This window comes from Heptranchias perlo, chromosome 5 (assembly GCF_035084215.1).
Source record: "Heptranchias perlo isolate sHepPer1 chromosome 5, sHepPer1.hap1, whole genome shotgun sequence".
NCBI lineage: Eukaryota > Metazoa > Chordata > Chondrichthyes > Hexanchiformes > Hexanchidae > Heptranchias > Heptranchias perlo.
The window spans coordinates 58428602-58448976 of NC_090329.1; the positions used below are offsets into that span (position 1 = coordinate 58428602).

The 20375-nt window shown below is 44.8% G+C and overlaps 1 protein-coding gene across 3 annotated transcripts in view; it reads left to right on the forward strand.

The window, feature by feature from the left end:
* si:ch211-243j20.2 (uridine-cytidine kinase-like 1) overlaps window positions 1-20375 on the forward strand; it is a 102194-nt gene that overhangs the window by 43553 nt on the left and 38266 nt on the right. For 2 of the 3 annotated variants that reach the window (XM_067984440.1, XM_067984442.1), the window contains exons 7-8: window positions 2892-2953; window positions 16770-16789. In XM_067984440.1, the coding sequence (XP_067840541.1) occupies window positions 2892-2953; window positions 16770-16789 (82 nt within the window). Of the gene's footprint in view, window positions 1-2891; window positions 2954-15542; window positions 15560-16769; window positions 16790-20375 lie in introns of all 3 variants that reach the window. The other variant, XM_067984441.1, reaches the window with a different exon arrangement.

Genomic DNA, 20375 nt, shown 5'->3' on the forward strand with positions numbered 1-20375 from the left:
CGTTCCTTAAAACCTACCTCTTTGACCAAGCTTTTGGTTACCAGTCCTAATGCCTCCTTATGTGGCTCGGTGTCAAATTTTGTTTGATAATCGGTCCTGTGAAGCGCCTTGCGATGTTTTACTACATTAAAGGCGCTATAAAAATGCAAGTTGTTATTGTTTTTGGCAGAATCGAAAAGCGTCATAATCTTTCCCCAGAGCTCCACAGCTAGCAGAGACTAACGAGCCCACCTTCCTACGGCAATTTATTCCAGAATACTGTGAGAGACGAGGGAGGCGATTTGTGAGATTCTGACAACCATTATGAGGTGGCAGTAAATACTAGGCAGGTTCCAGTGGATTCGAAATGGGCCAATATGGTGACCATATTCAAAAAGGGTGAAACAACAGACACAAGCATTTCGATTTCTTCTAAAAATAATGGAATCGATTATTGGGAGTAAACATCAGTATTATCTGTACAAAATAAGTAGTAGCTGATGTGGATTCAGAAGGGGGCGATCCTCTCTGGCCAACTTCCCCAATTTCTTTGAGGAAGTGATGTGGGAAAAAGCAGATTTTCCCACTGAACAGTGTGGCACAGCTGCTCAATATAATCACACTGGTGCATTTCCCAAAGTATATAGAGTCATTGATGACTGCTGTACGACCAACTTGAAGGCCATCTTCAGTGTTTGTGTTGAAATGGTTTGATTGAATCGTAGAAATTTACGGCACAAAAGGAGGTCATTCGATCCACCGTGTCAGTGCTGGCCGAAAAAGAGCCATCCAGCCTAATCCCACGTAGCCTTGTAGGTTACAGCACTTCAAGTGCATATCCAAATACTTTTTAAATGCAATGAGGGTTTCTGCCTCTACTACCCTTTCAGGCAGTGAGTTCCAGACCCCCACCACCCTCTGAGTGAAAACATTTCTCCTCAGCTCCCTAACCCTTTTACCAATTACTTTAAATCTATGACCCCCTGGTTATTGACCTGTCTGCTATGGGAAATAGGTCCTTCCTATCCACTCTATCTAGGCCCCTCATAATTTTATACACCTCAATTAAATCTCCCCTCAGCCTCCTCTGTTCCAAAGAAAACAACTCCAGCCTATCCAATCTTTCCCCATAGCTAAAATTCTCCAGTCCTGGCAACATCCTCGTAAATCTCCTCTGTACCCTCTCTAGTGCAATCACATCTTTCCTGTAATGTGGTGACCGGAACTGTACGCAGGACTCTAGCTGTGGCCTAACTAGTGTTTTATACCATTCTAGCATAATCTCCCTGCTCTTGTATGCCTTGGCTAAGAAAGGAAAGTATCCCGTATGTCGTCTTAACCACCTTATCTACCTGTCCTGCTACCTTCAGGGATCTGTGGACATGCACTGTAAGGTTCCTCTGTTCCTCTACATTACTCAGTATACTCCCATTTATTATGTATTCCCTTGCCTTGTTTGCCCTTCCCAAATGCATTACCTCACACTTCTCTGGATTGAGTTCTATTTGCCACTTTTCTGCCCACCTGACCAGTCCATTGATATCTTCCTGCAGTCTACAACTTTCTTCCTCACTATCCACCACACGGCCAATTTTTGTATCATCTGCAAACTTCTTAATTATGCCCCTTGCATTTAAGTCTAAACCATTGATATATACCACAAAAAGCATGTGTGAAATGAAGTGTGAAACTCTTGGAAGATGCGTGTGGTAACACTTTCAATTGCAAGTTCTAATTTAAATGTGTGCCCTGTCAAAGTATGATTTATGCATGAGATGCGATGAAAGTTCTGTAAAGTTGTGTGAAGGCTGTGCTTGGGCAAGCAGTAAATGTGGATTAGGTTTGAAGGCAGCATTTTGTGGTATGTAATCTTGGGCTGTTTACCTGGTACATGGTACAGTTAGGTAATCTTGCCCTACCAGGTTCCTTAAAGTGTGCTATTTTCTCCTGTATCAGTTACTGGATCCTACAGGTACTGTATACAGTGCTAGACATGGTGTACTGCTGCCTTGTCAGGAGAATGCCCCATAGTGCCAAACAGGGCAACCACTCCTTGTATCCACTTCATACAACAGTATGTCCCCTTTATCAGTAATCAGACTGTGTACCACTCCACTACTTGCCTAGACTCAGATTTGTGTTTCTATGAGTTTGCCTTCTCTTGCTTTTTGACTGACATTTCTTTCCCTTCTCCTCCATATTGCCCTTGGAAAGGTGCCAAATACTTAAAAACGATTTTCAGTGTTTCTGAAGGCTGGAAGGGCTTTTGTCTCCCTATGAGGCTACTTGCATAAAGTGTCTGAGACTCTTAAACTATCTCAGCAATCCTTAGTGCTACTCACACTTTAGATACACTCTGCACTCGGCCAGTGTGTGCAGGGAGTATATTCTAACAATTTAAATTAATTGTCCTTGTAAAGTCAGGTCACCATGTTACTTGTGTTCAAAATGCAGCTGGCCTGCTGCCAGTGTGATAGGACCACATTAAGAGCCCCCACACATGGTATCGCCTATCTGCAATATCATAATAATGTGTTTTTGTGTAGTCAGCACATGGGTTCCTTCATACTTATCGAGCTAGGCTATACTTTTGTGTGCATGTAGAGGATGCATATCATTCCAAGAATGAAGATCCACGAGCCATGTAATTAATTTTTTCTAGAATCTTGCTGTTATTCCTAACAGTTGAACTGGATCTACCCGTTGGAAGACCAGGCTCATGAACATCTGTTATCAACCAAATTGCAACATATTTGCGCACCATATTTTTTTGATTCAGTTCCAAAAAGGTTGCTGTAGTGATCACTAGATTAGTTGCAACTTTGTAGCTTAAAAATAAAATTTAATGAGCTGACCTGTCACTGACTGCTTATGTTTGTAAAATTTTCACATTTGAATCTCTCTCTTGTCAGGTGGAGAAAATTTTGTTGCCCTTGACCTGATTGTCCAGCATGTCCATAGTCAGCTGGAAAAGGTAGGTATGGCTCATGACTATTCTAAAATGGTAACCATATCAGATTTTTTTTCCTTTCCATAATGTGCTTATTCTTAATAAAAATGCTGTTTTCTTGCATGTTTACTTTTTTATTTTGAAAAATTCCAGTAATGTTTTGCATTATTAGTTGTTCATAATTATATTGTTACATTGACTAATATGTTTGCCATGAGTGTACGCTCTTCTCTCACTAATGGTACAAATCTAGCCCACCAAGATCTGAGATTACAAAGGAGGCCCATTTCATATCACAAAATGAGTAACTGAGATGCCAATTAATCAAGAGATACAAGAATAGATTTTATGCATTTGTGCTCTTGACATGGAGCTTCACAGGCTGGGAATACACATTGGGAATTTGGGCTTTGAGGTCACAGGATTTTTCCATCCACAACGGTAAGCTGACCTCTCTGCTCAATTTCCCCATGTGCATTTCTGGCATATGAAGCTCTGCACTGGGAGCGCCAATTTGGAAAATCTATCCTATAAATTTATTTCCATCAGTGCATAATTCTGACAACAGCATTTTTCTCATTTCTCAATTTCTTCTGGTTTAGTCTTTCCTTCTGTGTATACTTATGGTTATAAGGAACATTTTGTGCATCCCAGCTTATTACCTGCAACAGATTTGGTCTTTGAGAAATACATTTTTGACATCTATAATATGTTGTTAAGTGGAAAGCAATCCATTAGGTATAAGAAGCCTGGAGCAAATTGAATTCTCATCTAAAGCGAAGCTTTGGGAATTGTTGAGTAGTATTGTAATAATTTCTGTTGCTAAAACGGTTGGTATAAATGTCATTTCTTCATTCAGCATCCTCCACACATTGTTAAAGTGGGCTGGCAGGTGATCAGGTTTTCTTGAGATTAAAATCACATAAGAACGACCTCCTTTAAGATGTTTTTGAAGTTATTAGGTAAAATTTAACTTCGGGGCGCAAAATGGGAATAGTGTATCAGATGCCTGTGATATACATGTAGTTTTCCTTCCATTGACTTTTGAGGGTTGCAGCTCTCTTCTTACCCAGCCCTGACCCAAGGTCACTATGCTGCTTCTCTCCCATTTTTCTCCCCACAAGCCCTTATCGGGCTTGTTTTGAGACTTGCCTCCTATGTCCTCAACCCAACTCCTGGAAACATAGTGAGTTTTCCTTGACTCACCGACACCATCAGTGGCTCCTTCTTTCCTGCCTTCAGAAACTGCCATCGTTATCCTGCTCCTTAAAAAGCCTACCCCTTCGTCTTCTGGCCCATCTTTAAGCTCTTTTCCCTGCCTAAGATTTTTAAATGTACCATTGCTATCAAGATCCACGTCCACCTTTCCCATTATTCCCTTTTTAAATCCCTTCATTCTGGTTTCTGACCCACTGAGACAGTCTTGGTCAAAGTCACCAATGACATCCTTTGTGACTGTAACTGTAATGTGCTATTCCTCAGTTCCTTGAACTTCTTCACATCATTCGACACAATTGACCATTCCATCCTTCTCCATCATCTCTTCCCCATGGTGCAACTCTGTGGCATGGCACCTCGCTTGGATCCACCTTTAACTGACCTAATGCAGCCAGCACATCTCCCACAATGGTTTCTCTTCATGCTTTGCATTGTAACCTTTGGCCCCCACTATTCCTTGTCTACATGCTATCTCTTGGTGACTTCAGTAGTAAGCATGGAATGGGTTTCCAGATGCGTAACAGGGCTCTACCCCTTTGCCATGATTCTCAGCTCCAAAGTGACTTGTTGTGGATGAACCAGAATGTTTTCCAAGAAACTTCGACTTCTTGCCCAAAACTCCATACTGCAGCTCCTGATCTATCTCCCTCCTTGGCTGCTTGTCAGGTTGCACCTGATGGTGTACAACCTTAAGAGATCTGTTTGACCCTCAGCTGAGCTTCAAACCTCATGTCCTTTCCATCTCCAAAAATGCTTATTTTTACCTCCACAGCAGTGCTCAACTCTAACCTTGCTTCACTCCCCCATTGCAGTTGAAACACGCATTCCCACCGTAGTCATCTCCAGATTCAACCTCTACACTGCAATCATTGCTAGTTTCCCTGAGTTAACTGATCTTCACACTCTCTCCATCCCCAATGCATGGAATTTGAAATCCTCATTTATATATCCCTCCAGTAACTTGTCCCACCATATCTCTGCAACCTCCTCTAGCCCTATGTCAGTCTGCAACCTCCACTCTTCCAATTCTGTCCTTCTTTGTTTCTCCATTGCACCTTCAGTTGCAGAGCCATCAGCTGTCTTTGCTTATACTCTGGAACACTGTTAAACCCCTCTGGCTTGCTACTATTCCCCGCCTTCAAAAGCCTCTACCAAAACTACTACTTCAACCATCTCTCCAGCTACCTCCACTACTTTTCTCTGATGCTTGGTTTAATTCTCACTTCTACGAAGCGTTTTGAGACATTTTACTACAGTAAAGGCACTATATAAATGCAAGTGGTTATTAAGTTTCTTCCTTCAGAGAGCATAAGAACATAAGAGATAGGAGCAGGAGTAGGCCATTTGACCCTTCGAGCCTACTCTGTCAGTCAGTGAGATCATGGCTGATCTGATTCTGGCCTCAACTCCACTTTCCCGCCTGTTCCCCATATCCTTTGACTCCCTTGCTGATCAAAAATTTGTCTAACTCAGCCTTGAATATATTCAATGACTCAGTCTCCACCACTCTTTGGGGCAAAGAATTCCAAAGGTTCACAACCCTCAGAGAAGAAATTTCTCCTCATCTCTGTCTTAAATGGACGACCCCTTATTCTGAGACTATGCCCCCTAGTTCTAGATTCCCCCATGAGGGGAAACATCCTCTCAGCATTTACCCTGTCAAGCCCCCTCAGAATCTTATGTTTCAATAAGATCTCCTCTCATTCTTCTAAACTCCAGTGAGTATAGGCCCAACCTGCTCAATCTTTCCTCATAAGAAAACCATTCCATACCCGGAATCAACCCAGTGAACCATCTCTGAACTACCTCCAATGCAAGTATATCCTTCCTTTAAATAAGGGGACCAAAACTGTATGCAGTATTCTAGCTGTGGTTTAATCAGCACCCTGTACAGTTGTAGCAAGACTTCCCTGCTTTTATACTCCATCCCCCTTGAAATAAAGGCCAATATTCCATTTGCCTTCCCAATTACTTGTTGCACCTGTATGCTAACTTTTTGTGTTTCATGTACGAGGACACCCAAATCCCTCTATACCGTAGCATTCTGTAGTCTTTCTCCATTTATATAATATTTTGCTTTTTTATTCTTCCTCCCAAAGTGGATGACTTCACATTTTCCCACATTATACTCCATCTGCCAAATTTTTGCCCATTAACTTAACCTATCAGTATCCCTTTGCAGACGCTTTGGGGCCAATTTTCGGATGGCCGAGCGGGTGCGTTGGGGGCGGGGGGCTCCTAAAATGGCAGAATCCCAGAGCGGGTTCGGAGCCCGGCTCCAACCTGCAGACTTCCGGGATCCCCAATGAAGCGTTCGGGTGCGCGTGCAGCTCCCGAATGCGGGACTGCCGGTGGGATGTTGCTTTACATAGTTAGGTAAATAGTTGAGGTACTTGATAGACCTCATTGAGTGGAGATTTAGGCAGGGGTGCAATTTTGAGAGATCCTCAGTGTGTTTCCCGTGCTGTGGGAAACACTCCCTGTTGGAGCAGACATGTTTCAACCAGCAGCCAGTGGGAGATGCAAAGGATTATTTGACAGGTGGGGGGGTAACCTCCTTTATTGCAGCAGGGCACTCTTGTCACTTCAGACAAATTTTTGGCTGCAACACCTTTGTCTTTGCACTCAAAATTCTTAATTTAAACCCTAAACTCTGCTGTGCAAACACATTTACCTACTTTGCGGACCCCCTCAAACTCACACTGTCAGAATGGGGGCCGCCATAGCTGCATTCATCGCTTCATCCGAGGACGAGCAACATCACCAGCCTCGCCAGGCACGCCGTCCACCTCCACCACGTGGAGCTCCACAACACAGTGCTGCGCCACAGGCACCTGCACAACAGCATGGAGGGCAACAACAGAGAGAGCGACGTCGCAGGAAGCACTACCCATGCAACAGGGTCTACAGACCGAGGCTCAGCTTTCTGAGGAGCAGTGCAAACGGAGGCTCAGAGTCAGTCGCCAGGTAGTCGCGGACATCTGCAGCCTCCTTCATGCCAAGCTGCTCCCGGCTGGCCCGAGCAGCATCTTCTTACCTATCGCTGTCAAAGTCACCACTGCCCTCAACTTCTTCACCTCCAGATTGTTCCAGGGTGCCACTGAGGACATCGCCGGGGTCTCTGTCGTCTGCACACAAATGCATACGGCAGGTCACCAACGGCTTGTTTCGCAGGGCCTTGCACTATGTTAGCTTCCCCATGGATGACCTCAGCAAGACAGAGAGGGCAGTGGGATTCCACGCTGTGGCTGGCTTCCCACGGGTGCAGGGTGTAATCGATTGCACCCATATAGCAATACGAGCACCTTCACATGAGCCAGGACTGTTCATCAACAGGAAGGGCTATCACCCCATCAGCTCATAGCTCATCTGTGACTACCGCAAGAGATTCCTTCCTTCACGTGTGCGCCGGGTACCCTGGCAGCTGCCACGATTCCTTCATCCTCCGGGAGTCCAACATCCCGCCCCTCTTCCATACACCGAACACCCGCAAGGGCCGGCTCCTCGGGGACTAGGGATAGCCCCTGCACACGTGGCTCATGACACCTCTGAGGAACCCCACCAACAGCGTCGATATAACGACAGCCACATCGCTACCAGTTCTACAATTGAGCATGCTATAGGGCTGCTCACGATGTGCTTCAGGTGCCTTGATCATTCTGGGGGAGCGCTTTAATACGCATCAGACAGTGGGACGCATTATAGTCGTGTGTTGCGCCCTGCGCAACAGAGAGGGGTGCAGCTGGAGGAGGCCCCGTCCACTTCTGCCACCCATATTGAGGAGGAGGAGGAGGAGGAGGAGCAACCCATGGGCAGAACAGCAGCTCACCTGGCTGCTCGTGAGGCCAGGGAGTCACTGATATGTGAATGGTTCTCCTAACATCAGACCATGTGAAGAGTCCAGTCCTCACCACCTGGACAGAGTAGCGGCCACACCAGCCCCCACCCCCTGCACAAAATAGTCGTGCAACTACACATACACCCACTGGAGAGTGACCCAATGGGTGGCATCAAGTGTTGGTGTTCATGGTGAACCTCTTGAAAGGGACTTATTACACAAGCCAGTCAAGAATGGCCAAGATGTGGCAGTAATGGTGACAATAATAATATTTAATGTGCCATTAACAAAAATCAAATATAAATAAAAAACATGACAAACCGTCAAACACCCTTGTGCATCTCCTTTATGCTCACAAAACCTTTGCCTTATGCTTACGAGTACTCCTATGTGGTGCCTTCCCTGTGGCTGCAGCAGAGGTAGTGGCAGGTTACTCTTGTTCATCCCCTGACCGATTAGATGCTTTGGGCATACGCCCTCTGCATTTCGGTGCCCGTGAGGGTCCCTCCAAAGACTGCTCCACCTGCACCTGTGCATGGGCAGATTTGACCACCTGGAGAGGAGGCAGCGTTGGGGGTACTGGTTGAGAGGGGGCAATGGGTGAGACATGGGGGCGCTTTGAGTGGCGTCACCACTTCCATGTCCCCTTTCCCCATCTTCCCTCCGCTGGGCCAGGGCCACACCACTCCTGCCACTCTGCTGGACGACAGTTTGGAGGACATGTGTGAAGTCTTGTAAGAGTATCTGCCTGCCTGTTTAAGGCGGCAGAATGTCATTCACCCTGAGTCCAAAGGGCCGTTGTCAGGGCCTCAATGGACTCATCAGTGAACCGTGCTTGAAGCTCCATGGAGGCTAGCCTTCCCTCCATCGCAGACATTCCCACACTTACCTGGAATTATCTCAGAGATGCCCTCACATCCCTATGACAGTATCTCAGAGATTCCCTCCTGTCCCTGTGCCACCATTCCACTCATGCAGGAGTTGGACTCCTCCATCTTCTGCGCAATTGTGGAGAGTGCGTGTGGCACCTGTTCCAGCACCTCGCAAATGTGCCGCTGCCCCTCGATCATTCTCCTTTTAAAGGATGGCCCCAAGGGTTCAGCATCTGTGTCTAGCTGAGCAGAGCCTGGAGAAGAGTGCTCCCACCGACGCAGACTCTCCACAGCTGCCCCTGCCACCAGTGTCTACTCGTGCTTACGTGTGTGGTGACTCACCATGTGCGACCCCAACTAAGTGAGGACGGGGACCCACCGAGGTGTGTGTACCCGCGCTGGTGGATGTCTCGCTCAGATGTGACGGAGCCCCCTCAGAGGCCGGCAGGTCCTCTGAGGAATTGCCCTCCGAAGTCACGGCGGTCGCTGAAGACCCTGTAAGAGAACAGAAGGCAATATTAAGCGTGATGACAGATGTTGAGGTGCTGAAGATGGCAAGGCAAGTTAACATCATTTGCTATTGTGAGCGCTGAATGTTAAAGTTCTGTCACCCGACGTTGTCGGGTGCCAGTCTCAGCATCCCTGATGGACAGGCACTCGAGGGTGCATTCCAGAACCTCCTGCTCCGCGTGTGTGAGGACGACCAGATGTTGCGCAACCCCCCCCCGGTCTTCGCCCTCTCCTGTTCATTCTGGGCTCTCTTCTCCTATGAGGGGAGAAAGTAGAGAGGTGTGAGTGAGGGATGGTGACGTGGCCAACCGCTGAATGCATTAGTTTGGGTGAGGCCGACCGTGAAAGAGATGCATCAGAGGGTGAGTATGAGACAGAGCCATGACATTGTATGAGGATTGGGTTGAGTGGTAGTTGTGGGATGAGTACTGGGAGGTGAGGAAGTTGTGAGTAAGTGCAGGTAAGTTGAGGATGAGGTTTGAATGGGTGTGAGGAGTGATGTGATAGAGTAGTGTTGGCAGTGCAGAATGAGTTGTGGGGTAGGGGCGGTGATGTGGAAGACGGAGTGTAGGATGACGAGTAAGTGTACTCACTTTGGCTGACCTAGTTAGGTCATTGAAGCGCTTCTTGCACTGTATTCATGTGCGGGAGACGTTGCTGCTGCTGGTGACCTCCTCTGCCACCTCAAGCCAGGCCTTCTTGGTGGCAGAGGCAGGCCACTTCCTCCCGTCCACTGGATAAAAAATATCCCTCCTCCTCCTCACCCCATCCAGTAGGACCTGGAGTGAGGCATCAGTAAATCTGGGAGCAGCCTTTCCCTTGGACTGCTCCATTGTGTAATTTTGGTTGTTTGCTGCAGGAGCAGCATTGGAGGACTGCCCCTTTAAATAGGGCTCCTCCAGCTGACAGCCTGTGATGCGGGTGCGCAGTCCGCCCGCTGCGCAGGTGAAGCCACGGTAAGTGGCTTCAATTTACCTGCGATCGTGTGGGGAACGGACGGATTTCACTGGGCGGGTTACCCATGCGCCCAGCCCCCTCCCCCGCCTGCCATCCCGCCACCCTGCTAATATCGGGGCCCTTGTGTCCTCCTCAGAACTTACTTTTCCACCTATCTTTGCATCATCAGCAAATTTGGCCACAGTTCACTCACTTCCTTCATCCAAGTCATTGATATAGATTTGAAATAGTTGAGGCCCCAGCACTGATCCCTGCGGCACCCCACTAGTTACAGATTGCCATCCTGAAAATGACACCTTTATCCCGACTCTGTTTTCTGTTAGTTAGCCAATCTTCTATCCATGCCAATATATTATTCCCAACACCATGAGCTTTTACCTTGTGCAGTAACCTTTTATGTGGCACCTTATCGAATGCCTTTTGGAAATCCAAATACACTACATCTACAGGTTCCCCTTTATCTACCCTGCTAGTTACATCCTCAAAGAGCTTTAATAAATTTGTCAGACATGATTTCCCTTTCATAAAACCATATTGATTTTATTTTGAGTCTCTAAATGCCCTGCTACTACTTCCTTAATAATCAATTCTAGCATTTTCCCAATGACAGATGTTAGGCTAATTGTCTTATAGTTACCTGCTTTCTGTCTCCCTCTCTTGAACAGGGGCGTTATATTTGCGGTTTTCCAATCCGCTTGGACCTTTCCAGAATCTAATGAATTTTGGAAGATTACAACCAATGCATCCACTATCTCTGTAGCCACTTCTTTTAAGACCTTTGGATGCAAGCCATTGGGTCCAGGGGACTTGTCAGCCTGCAAACCCATTAATTTGCCCAGTACTTTCTAGTGTTAGTGATTGTTCTTAGATCCTCCCTCCCCTTTGACCCTTGATTATCTATTATTATTGGTATGCTTTTAGTGTCTTCTACTGCGAAGACAGAAACAATATATCTGTTTAATGCCTCTGCCATTTCCTTGTTTTCCATTATTATTTCCCCAGTCTCATCCTCTAAGGGACCTATACTTACTTTAGCTACTCTCTTCCTTTTTATATACTTGTAAAAGGTCTTACTGTCAGTTTTTATATTTCTTGTTAATTTTCTCCCTCTTTATTTTTTTTTAGTCCTCCTTTGGTGGTTTCTAAAGTTTTCCCAATTTTCGGGCATACCACTAATCTTTGCCACGTTGTATGCTTTTTCTGTTAACTTGATACCATCCTTAACTTCCTTAGTTAGCCGCGGTTCGTACACCCTTCTTGCGGAGTCTTTCCTCCTTACTGGGATATATTTTTGTTGAGAGTCATAAAATATCTTTTTAAATGTCTGCCACTGCTTATGCACCGTCATACCTTCTAATTTGTTTTCCCAGTCCACTTTAGCCAACTCTGTCCTCATGCCATTGTAATTGTCCTTATTTAGGTTTAATACAATAGTTTCAGACCCAAGAACCTCACTCTCAAACTGGATGTGAAATTCTATCATATTATGATCGCTGTTTCCTAAGGGATCCTTTACTTTGAGGTCATTAATTAATACTGTCTCATTACCCGCTACCAGATCTAAAATGGCTGGTTCCCTGGTTGGCTCCACAATGTATTGTTCTAAGAAACAGTCCGGAATACACTCTATGAATTCACCCTCAGGGCTACTTTTGCCAATTTGATTTGTCTAATCTATATGAAAGTTAAAATCACCCATGATTATTGCATTACCTTTTTTTTACAAGCCCCCATTATTTCTTGATTTATATTTTCCCCTACAGTGTAGCTACCGTTAGGGGACCTATAGATTACTCCCAACAGTGATTTCTTACCCTTGCTATTTCTTACCTCCACCCAAATTGATTCTACATCTTGATCTTCTGAGCCAATATCATTTCTCACTACTGTACTAATTTCATCCTTTATACAGAGTTACCCCACCACTTTTTCCTTTCTTCCTATCCTTCCAAAATGTTGGATACCCTTGAATATTCAGTTCCCAACCATGGTCACCTTGCAACCACATCTTTGTAATGGCAACAAAATCATACCCATTTGTTTCTGTTTGTGCTGTCAATTCATCTATCTTATTAGGAATGCTGCGCGCATTCAGATAAAGAAACTTTAATTTTGTCTTGTTACTATTTTTTCCTACTCTGACCCCATTTGCTGGTGCACTCTTATGTTTGTTCGCCCTGTCCCTTCCTGTCACAATCTGGTTATCATTGCTCCTATCTCTTCCCTGGACTACTTCCTTGTCCTTTCTCTTAAACATTCTAAATTTCCCCCCCCCCCCTACCCCACCCCACCCCATTTAGTTTAAAGCCTTTTCTACAGCCTTAGTTATTCAATTTGCCAGAACACTGGTCCCAGCATGGTTCAGGTGAAGCCCATCTTGACGGAACAGCTTTTTCTTTCCCCAGTACTGGTGCCAGTGCCCCATGAATCGAAACCCACTTCTCCCACACCAATCTTTGAGCCACGCATTGATCTCTCTGATCTGATTTACCCTGTGCCAATTTGCTCGTGGCTCAGATAATAATCCAGAACCTTTGTGGTTCTGCTTTTTAATTTAGTCCCTAGCTGCTCATACTCCCTCAGCAGAACCTCTTTCTTAGTCTTACCTATGTCGTTGGTACCTACGTGGACCACGACAACTGGATCCTCCCCCTCCCACTCCAAGTTCCTCTCCAGCCCGGAGGAGATGTCCTTAACCCTGGCACCAGGTAGGCAACACATCCTTCGGGACTCACACTCTTGGCTGCAGAGAACAGTATCTATCTCCCTAACTATACTGTCGCCTACTACTACCACCTTTCTTTTTACTTCCCCCACTTGAATGGCCTCCTGTACCACGGTGCTGTGGTCAAATTGCTCATCCTCCCTGCAGTCCTTGCTCTCGTCCACATAGCTTGCAAGAACCTCGTAACTGTTAGACAAGTGCAAGGGCTGAGGCTGCTGCAATGCTACCTCCTGGATCCCCGTTCCTGCCTCCCTCGCAGTCATGCTCTCCTGTCCCTGACCATGGGCCAAATCTAAAGAATTTAGTCTATGGGGTGTGACTGCCTCCTGGAACAAAGTGTCCAGGTAACTTTCTCCCTCCCTGATGTATCACAAAGTCTGCAGCTCGGACTCCAGCTCCTCAACTCTGAGCCAAAGTGCAGACACTTACTGCAGATGTGGTTGCCCCGGGCAAGACTGTCCAGTAGCTTCCACATGTTGCAGTTGCAACACATCTCCTGCCCTGCCATATCTATAGTATTTAATTAATTACGTCACTGTCAATCAAATTATTTATAATTTTGATATAAATACTAACCTCGTTTAATTTATTTAATTAAGTTTAGTTGATTAGTTAATTATAAATGTGGTTATGTTACACGGTTTTATTGTAACTTAGCCCACAGTTCTAAGAAAAAGAAATACTCACCACCAACCACCCACCTGCTTTACCTGTGACGTCACTCTTTGATTTTTTTTTATCAGAACCCGGTTGGTCCGCTCTCGCTCTCCGCTCTTTTTATCCCCGCTCTGCTCTCGCTGTTTCCCGCCGCTCTGGTGAGCTCTCGCTCTGCGCTGTTTTTATCCCCGCTCCGCTCTTGCTGTTTCCCGCCGCTCTGGTGAGCTCTCGCTCTCCGCTGTTTTTATCCCCGCTCCGCTCTCGCTGTTTCCCGCCGCTCTGGTGAGCTCTCGCTCTGCGCTGTTTTTATCCCCGCTCCGCTCTCGCTGTTTCCCACCGCTCTGGTGAGCTCTCGCTCTCCGCTCTTTTTATCCCCGCTCTGCTCTCGCTGTTTCCCGCCGCTCTGGTGAGCTCTCGCTCTCCGCTGTTTTTATCCCCGCTCCGCTCTCGCTGTTTCCCGCCGCTCTGGTGAGCTCTCGCTCTCCGCTGTTTTTATCCCCGCTCCGCTCTCGCTGTTTCCCGCCGCTCTGGTGAGCTCTCGCTCTGCGCTGTTTTTATCCCCGCTCCGCTCTCGCTGTTTCCCGCCGCTCTGGTGAGCTCTCGCTCTCCGCTGTTTTTATCCCCGCTCCGCTCTCGCTGTTTCCCGCCGCTCTGGTGAGCTCTCGCTCTGCGCTGTTTTTATCCCCGCTCCGCTCTCGCTGTTTCCCGCCGCTCTGGTGAGCTCTCGCTCTGCGCTGTTTTTATCCCCGCTCCGCTCTCGCTGTTTCCCGCCGCTCTGGTGAGCTCTCGCTCTGTGCTGTTTTTATCCCCGCTCCGCTCTCGCTGTTTCCCGCCGCTCCTCTCTCTTGAAGTACCATTTGAATTAGTCTCCAACAGTGTGCGAGGAACACCGAATTAAGATGGACAACCCAGCTTGTAGGGTCATCTTCATTCCACAAAGTAGGCATTCTTCATATACTGCACTGCCACTCTGCCAACCCCTCAGGCCTTGTATGGAGGGTATTTTGTTAATTTTTTTTCCCTATATATGACTTGTGGCAAAAATGAACTGGCACATCTATTGAGACTAGCTCGTTTATACTGCACAAAAGCAAGGTTGGTCACATGGCCATGCTTCCAGTGACCTACATTAAAAACATCTTAAAGGAAGGTATTTCCTTGTATGATTTTAATCCTGGATGAATTACTCTTCATTCTTCTAAGAAGAAATATCCTACCAGATAGGTGATCCTACTATCTTTGAATATACTATTACACCAGATGTTGTCTAGGAGCCACTGTTTAGATAAAACTGTTGCTTTTTTTTAAACACCCGAAGCCACATTTCACTCAACTTTTTCCTTTTATTAATATTTGAGTTTTTTAATGGCATCTTCTTACAATGCTTAGCATGGCATTTGGGATATTTATTTGAAACCATTGATCATTGAATGCTCTTTGCATTTTTTAAATGCACGTTTTCTACTGTGTAAAAATGAATCGTAAAAATCTATAATAAATGCTATAAAGTAGAATTGAAAGAAATATAAATAATCACAGACTATATTACAATTTGTATTTCAGTTAAAAACATTTATTTAGGACATGTATATTCAGATGCCATTCAAATCAATATGAAGTAATAGATGATAACATAACATCAATCAAAAAAAGAAGTGAAGATGGGTTTCATTCATGGCAAAATGCATACAGAATGCTTTTTTGTACTTGAACAGTTGCAGCTTGATATTAAATGATCCCGCTAATGAGAATGACTTTCATTTTTATTTCTTTCCTCCCATGTGTGGTAATGAAATACTTGCTAAATCCTGAACGAATTTACTGTAATCACCACAGCGTGAAATCACTGTAAGGTATGACAAGCAGAGTAATGTTTTCAGCCTGCAAAAAGGGAGAAGGAACACGATGAAGCTATAGGCACCACTGATGGCCTTTCAAAAAGAACAAAATTTCATCTATGTGCCTCAGTCTGTCTTTGTTTCATACACGTCCTCCTTCCTTTTTAATAACATGTCAAGATGTTTAGATGCATAGAGCCAACTACAGAAACTGGTTATTTCAGTGGTATGTTTTCAGCCATAAATAAATACATAGTGCTTTCTGTGCTCAAATGTAATTAGTTGGCTATGCTATGTATCTTTAAAAAGCTGCATTCTGCCCAAACTGACTCAAAAATACATTGAAGCTGATCTTTTGATTATTAGATCTGTTTTGCTATCAAAAAATTCAAGTTTTATTTAATATAACTGAAAATTTTTCAAATTTATATTGAATATTATAAATTAGAATTGTACAGAACATTTAAATTTACAGTATTTGTGCAGTAAAATAGAATGGATTTATACTTTGACTCTGGTGCAGAAATACCGCAGTATTCCTCAAATGTAGATTATAAACATAATTTGGTTGGAATAATATACATAATTTATAAGCAGTACCTACGGAATTGCAAAATACCATCTAAATAACTAGCACTTGGGTTGTGTCCAAAAATCATTTAGATAAATAAATGTAATATTGTTCCTCTCTAGAATACTAGGGGTGGGCAATAAATGCAGCCTTATGAGTATTGCCCACATCCCAGGAACAATTTTAAAAAAAAACTTAAAGATTGAGAGATTGTGAAGAAACGTGTAATTTTTTTATAGCTCTTGCATTTGATAAGGAACTATGTAAAACACTCTCTTTATAACTAACATCATTTTTGGTATGGTTTCCAAGGATAGAGTTTTAGTGAAGCCAATTGTATATGAAAGAATCTAGCTCCTGAAGGATTTTGTGATTGGTTTTCCTGAAACTGATTCCTGGGGGGAAGGGGAAGAGAAGTAATATAATTTATTTTCTGATTTCTTTACAACATTTAATGGACTATTGCCAGGAAAGTCCTCTTTCTCTTTTCAGAAATACCCACATTGTTTCAAAAATGAATTTTGGACAGCTCCCTATTGCTTTCTTGGTACATATGTGCTTTTCTTTGTGCTAGCACCTAATATAGATGTCTTCTCTTTCTGTCCATGACTATTTCATCAATTGTCTCGCATTGAATAATTCTGAACTGAACAGAGGAAACTTCGCTGGGATATGTGAGGACAACTTGTGTATTTTGAGTTTTGTTTTCAACTCTTAATGTTAATTTGCAGTTAGTTTTCTTTTTCTTGCTGTGTGGCTTATTTGCATCTTAAGTTGTTTCTTGTCTTGGCTTTCCTCACAAGTAGTTTTAAAAAGTTGGAAGTATTTTGAATATTAAAAAGCTGGGTGAACAAAGAAGTTTGGTATTTAGATGTGTGTGCACTGGATTTTGAAGATATTCTATATTTATCTTGTTTTGTGTTTATAATATTCATTTAAATAGAGGTAGTTTTCATCGTCTTTTTTAATTTGGAACAGTGCAGTATAAATATGTTAATTCTATTATTTGGGTGTTATGAATACTGAAAAGGCCTGAGCGTTTTCAGGATACAACTGAGAATGCTCAGCATATTATAAAGGTGTTCTTCGATGTTTGGTTGTTGATGGAGAAACTAGCCCTGGCTTAGCATTTGCAGATTGCATGGAGCTCCCTCGTTTTACACCAGTTTTCAGGTGTACAAATTAATGAGAGATGATGGCCAATTTTCATATGTTATTGAACAATGGACGCCCAATGGCTAAATATTATTAAAGGGAAACTAGAAATTAGTACTTGGGAATGTCAAAGAGAAAGTTTCGCCAACTTGTCAAACAGGCAGTCAGCCAGCATGGAGGCAGTCATTAAGGTGATAACGTATTAAGGGATATGGGGCTAAGGCGGCTATATGGAGTTAGGTTACAGATCCGCCATGATCTCATTGAATGGCGGAACAGGCTCGAGGGGCTAAACTCCTGTTCCTATGAGATCAAAGCAGGGTTGGAGATGTGCAACTTTATGTCCTGAGTATACATGTGGATGTGTACATCTGTGCCTATGGATAATGTTACAGAGGAGATGCATGTAAATTAGGATTACTAGGAGGCCAAGGATGAACCCTTGGCAAACTCCAGTGGTGACCGAGGAGAAGCCATTTATGGAGATATGCTTGCTGTGTTGGGACATAGCAGTAGAAACAAGCAAGGGCAATTCCACATGCTGGACCACAAATAAGAGGTGGTAGAGGGAAATCGTGTGAACAGCACATTGAACGTTGTGGAGAGATCGAGGAGGACTAGGAGGGATAGCGTATCAGTCACAGTAGACTTTGGGCTGCAAAGTCAACTAAAGGAGTGAGTTTAGATGGAGTTGTGGGAGACTGAGCAGGGAGCTGGAAGGCAATGGTTTTGGAGAGAAAAGGGAGGCTAGACATGAAGCAGCAGTTGAAGAGGATGAGCTAAGGGTGACATTTTTGGGAATGGGATGATGGTAGTAGGGAACTGTATTGGGAAATGAAGGGTGTTGGAAGATGGTGAGTGACTTGGTGGGGACAAGGGTACCAATGACAGAAGTGAGGGAGCTGTCTACCTCCTGAATACATCAGTTTGCCAGTTACAATTGTTGACTGTCAGATACCTTTGAAATGTGTTCCAGTAGTTTTTTTTTCTCTGGATTACTATATATAGGAGCCCATCTTTGAGATGTGTCATTCTGTAGTTTAGCTTTAGCTGATGGATTAAAGTAAGTGATATTCAGGATTCAAAAAATAAAATCTATTGAGGCTCACCATTAACTGCATTCCTGCCTTTAAAAAAATTCTGTACATTTCAAATATAGTCAAAGGATTCCATTTAATGATGCTTTTGTTGCAGTGGAGCAGTAGAATAACTTCTATATAACTAGGTATTTCCATTTATTACTTCAGCAGTTCATTTTAGTGAGTCATCCCAACTCAGGTTGTCCTCCAATGGAGAAACAAATCGGAAGGAATCAAAAATACACATATTACACAAACTGATTTGATCGGGACAGATCATGCTTCAGAGGGCAGAGGGACTTATTAAAAATATTTCCCATCAAGACCAGGGAATTGTCAACTCAAGCGATTACCGGTACCAACAAACCCTTTTTAGAAAAAGGGTCATATGGTCTGAAATTTAGCTTACTGTAGGCATATGGCATATGTAGTTTTTTTTTCTATTAGGACATTTTAACTGTGTGTGTTTTCTGCAGAATGCGATTAGCTCTGTAACTGATTAACATGTTGAGCGGTTACCCCCCTCCCCCCACCATGCTTATCAAAGCAACAATTAATGCTTGTTGAAATTGTTGGCAAAAGGAGAATCATGCTACAAACTATATTAAGAAAGAAAATTTTGCAAGTACAATTGCATTTGTTACCATTTATACTCATTTGGATATAAAACAATCTATGTGTAAGACAGCTATGCAACAAGTTGCATTTATATGGCACCCTTAACATAGAAAAACATCTCGGTGTTTCGGAGGTAGAAGGGGAAAAGATGAGATGCCAAAGAAAGAGATGTTGGTGATGACCAAAACTTGGTCAAAGAAGTATGTTTTAAGGAGGATCTTAAAGGAGAAGAGGAACGTGGAGGGTATAAGGAGGGATTTCTAAAGTGTGGGGCCTCGGTGGCTGGATGCACGGCTGCCAGGAGTGGAGGGAAGGGAAAGAGGATGCATAAGAGGCAGGAGTCAGTGGAAAGGAGAATTCAAGGGGAAGGGAATTGTAGAGCTGGAGGAAGTTAGAGATTGAGATGGTCGAGGCCACGAAGGGAAATAAACACAAGAATAAGAATTTTATATATGAGGCATTGGGGGACCAAGAGCCGATGTAACTCAGCAAGAACAGGGATGATGGTGTGGGATTAAGGCGGGCAACCCTCCTGGTTTGTTTGGGAGTCTCCTGGACACTGTTGCTCGCAGACTGAGAGAACTTTGCCCTTTAAATTTCCTGCCGCAGCAGCAGCCACCCTCCCCTCTCCATGACGTCACCGGCTGCCACTGCAAAGAATCCTCCGGCTCAGTGACGTTATCCCCCCAACCCCTACCCCCCTCTCGCCACTTCAGAGTTGGCTCCCATTTAGGGGGTCCAGAAATGGACTGGCTCGCTTCCGGGAGTCTGGGGGGTTGGAAGGGGCGAAGGAAGCGACAGACGGAGTCAGGAGAGGTGCAGGGTTAGAGTGAACAATGACTAGGGGTCAGGGGATTGAGGTTTGGGTTGGAGGAAGTGAGTGACTGGACTGGGGGAGGCGGGGTGGAGAGAGAGGGAGACTGGGGAATGGGTGTTGGGGGAGAGAGGGAGACTGGGGATTCGGCGTCGGGGAGAGAGAGAGATGGGAATGGACATCGGGGGGAGAGGTAGAGACTGGGGAATGGCCATTGTGGGGAGAGTGAGAGACTGGGGAATGAGCTTCGGGGGAGACTGGGGAATGGCATCGGGGGGGAAAAGAGATGGGGAATGGGGTTCGGGGGGAAGAGATGGGGAATGGGGTTCGGGGGGAAGAGATGGGGAATGGGGTTCGGGGGAAGAGATGGGGAATGGGGTTCGGGGGGAAGAGATGGGGAATGGGGTTCGGGGGGAAGAGATGGGGAATGGGGTTCGGGGGGAAGAGATGGGGAATGGGTTGGGGGGGAGAGATGGGGGAATGGGGTTGGGGGGAAGAGATGGGGTTTGGGGGGAAGAGATGGGGGAATGGGGGTTGGGGGGAAGAGGTGGGGGAATGGGGGTTGGGGGGAAGAGGTGGGGGAATGGGGGTTGG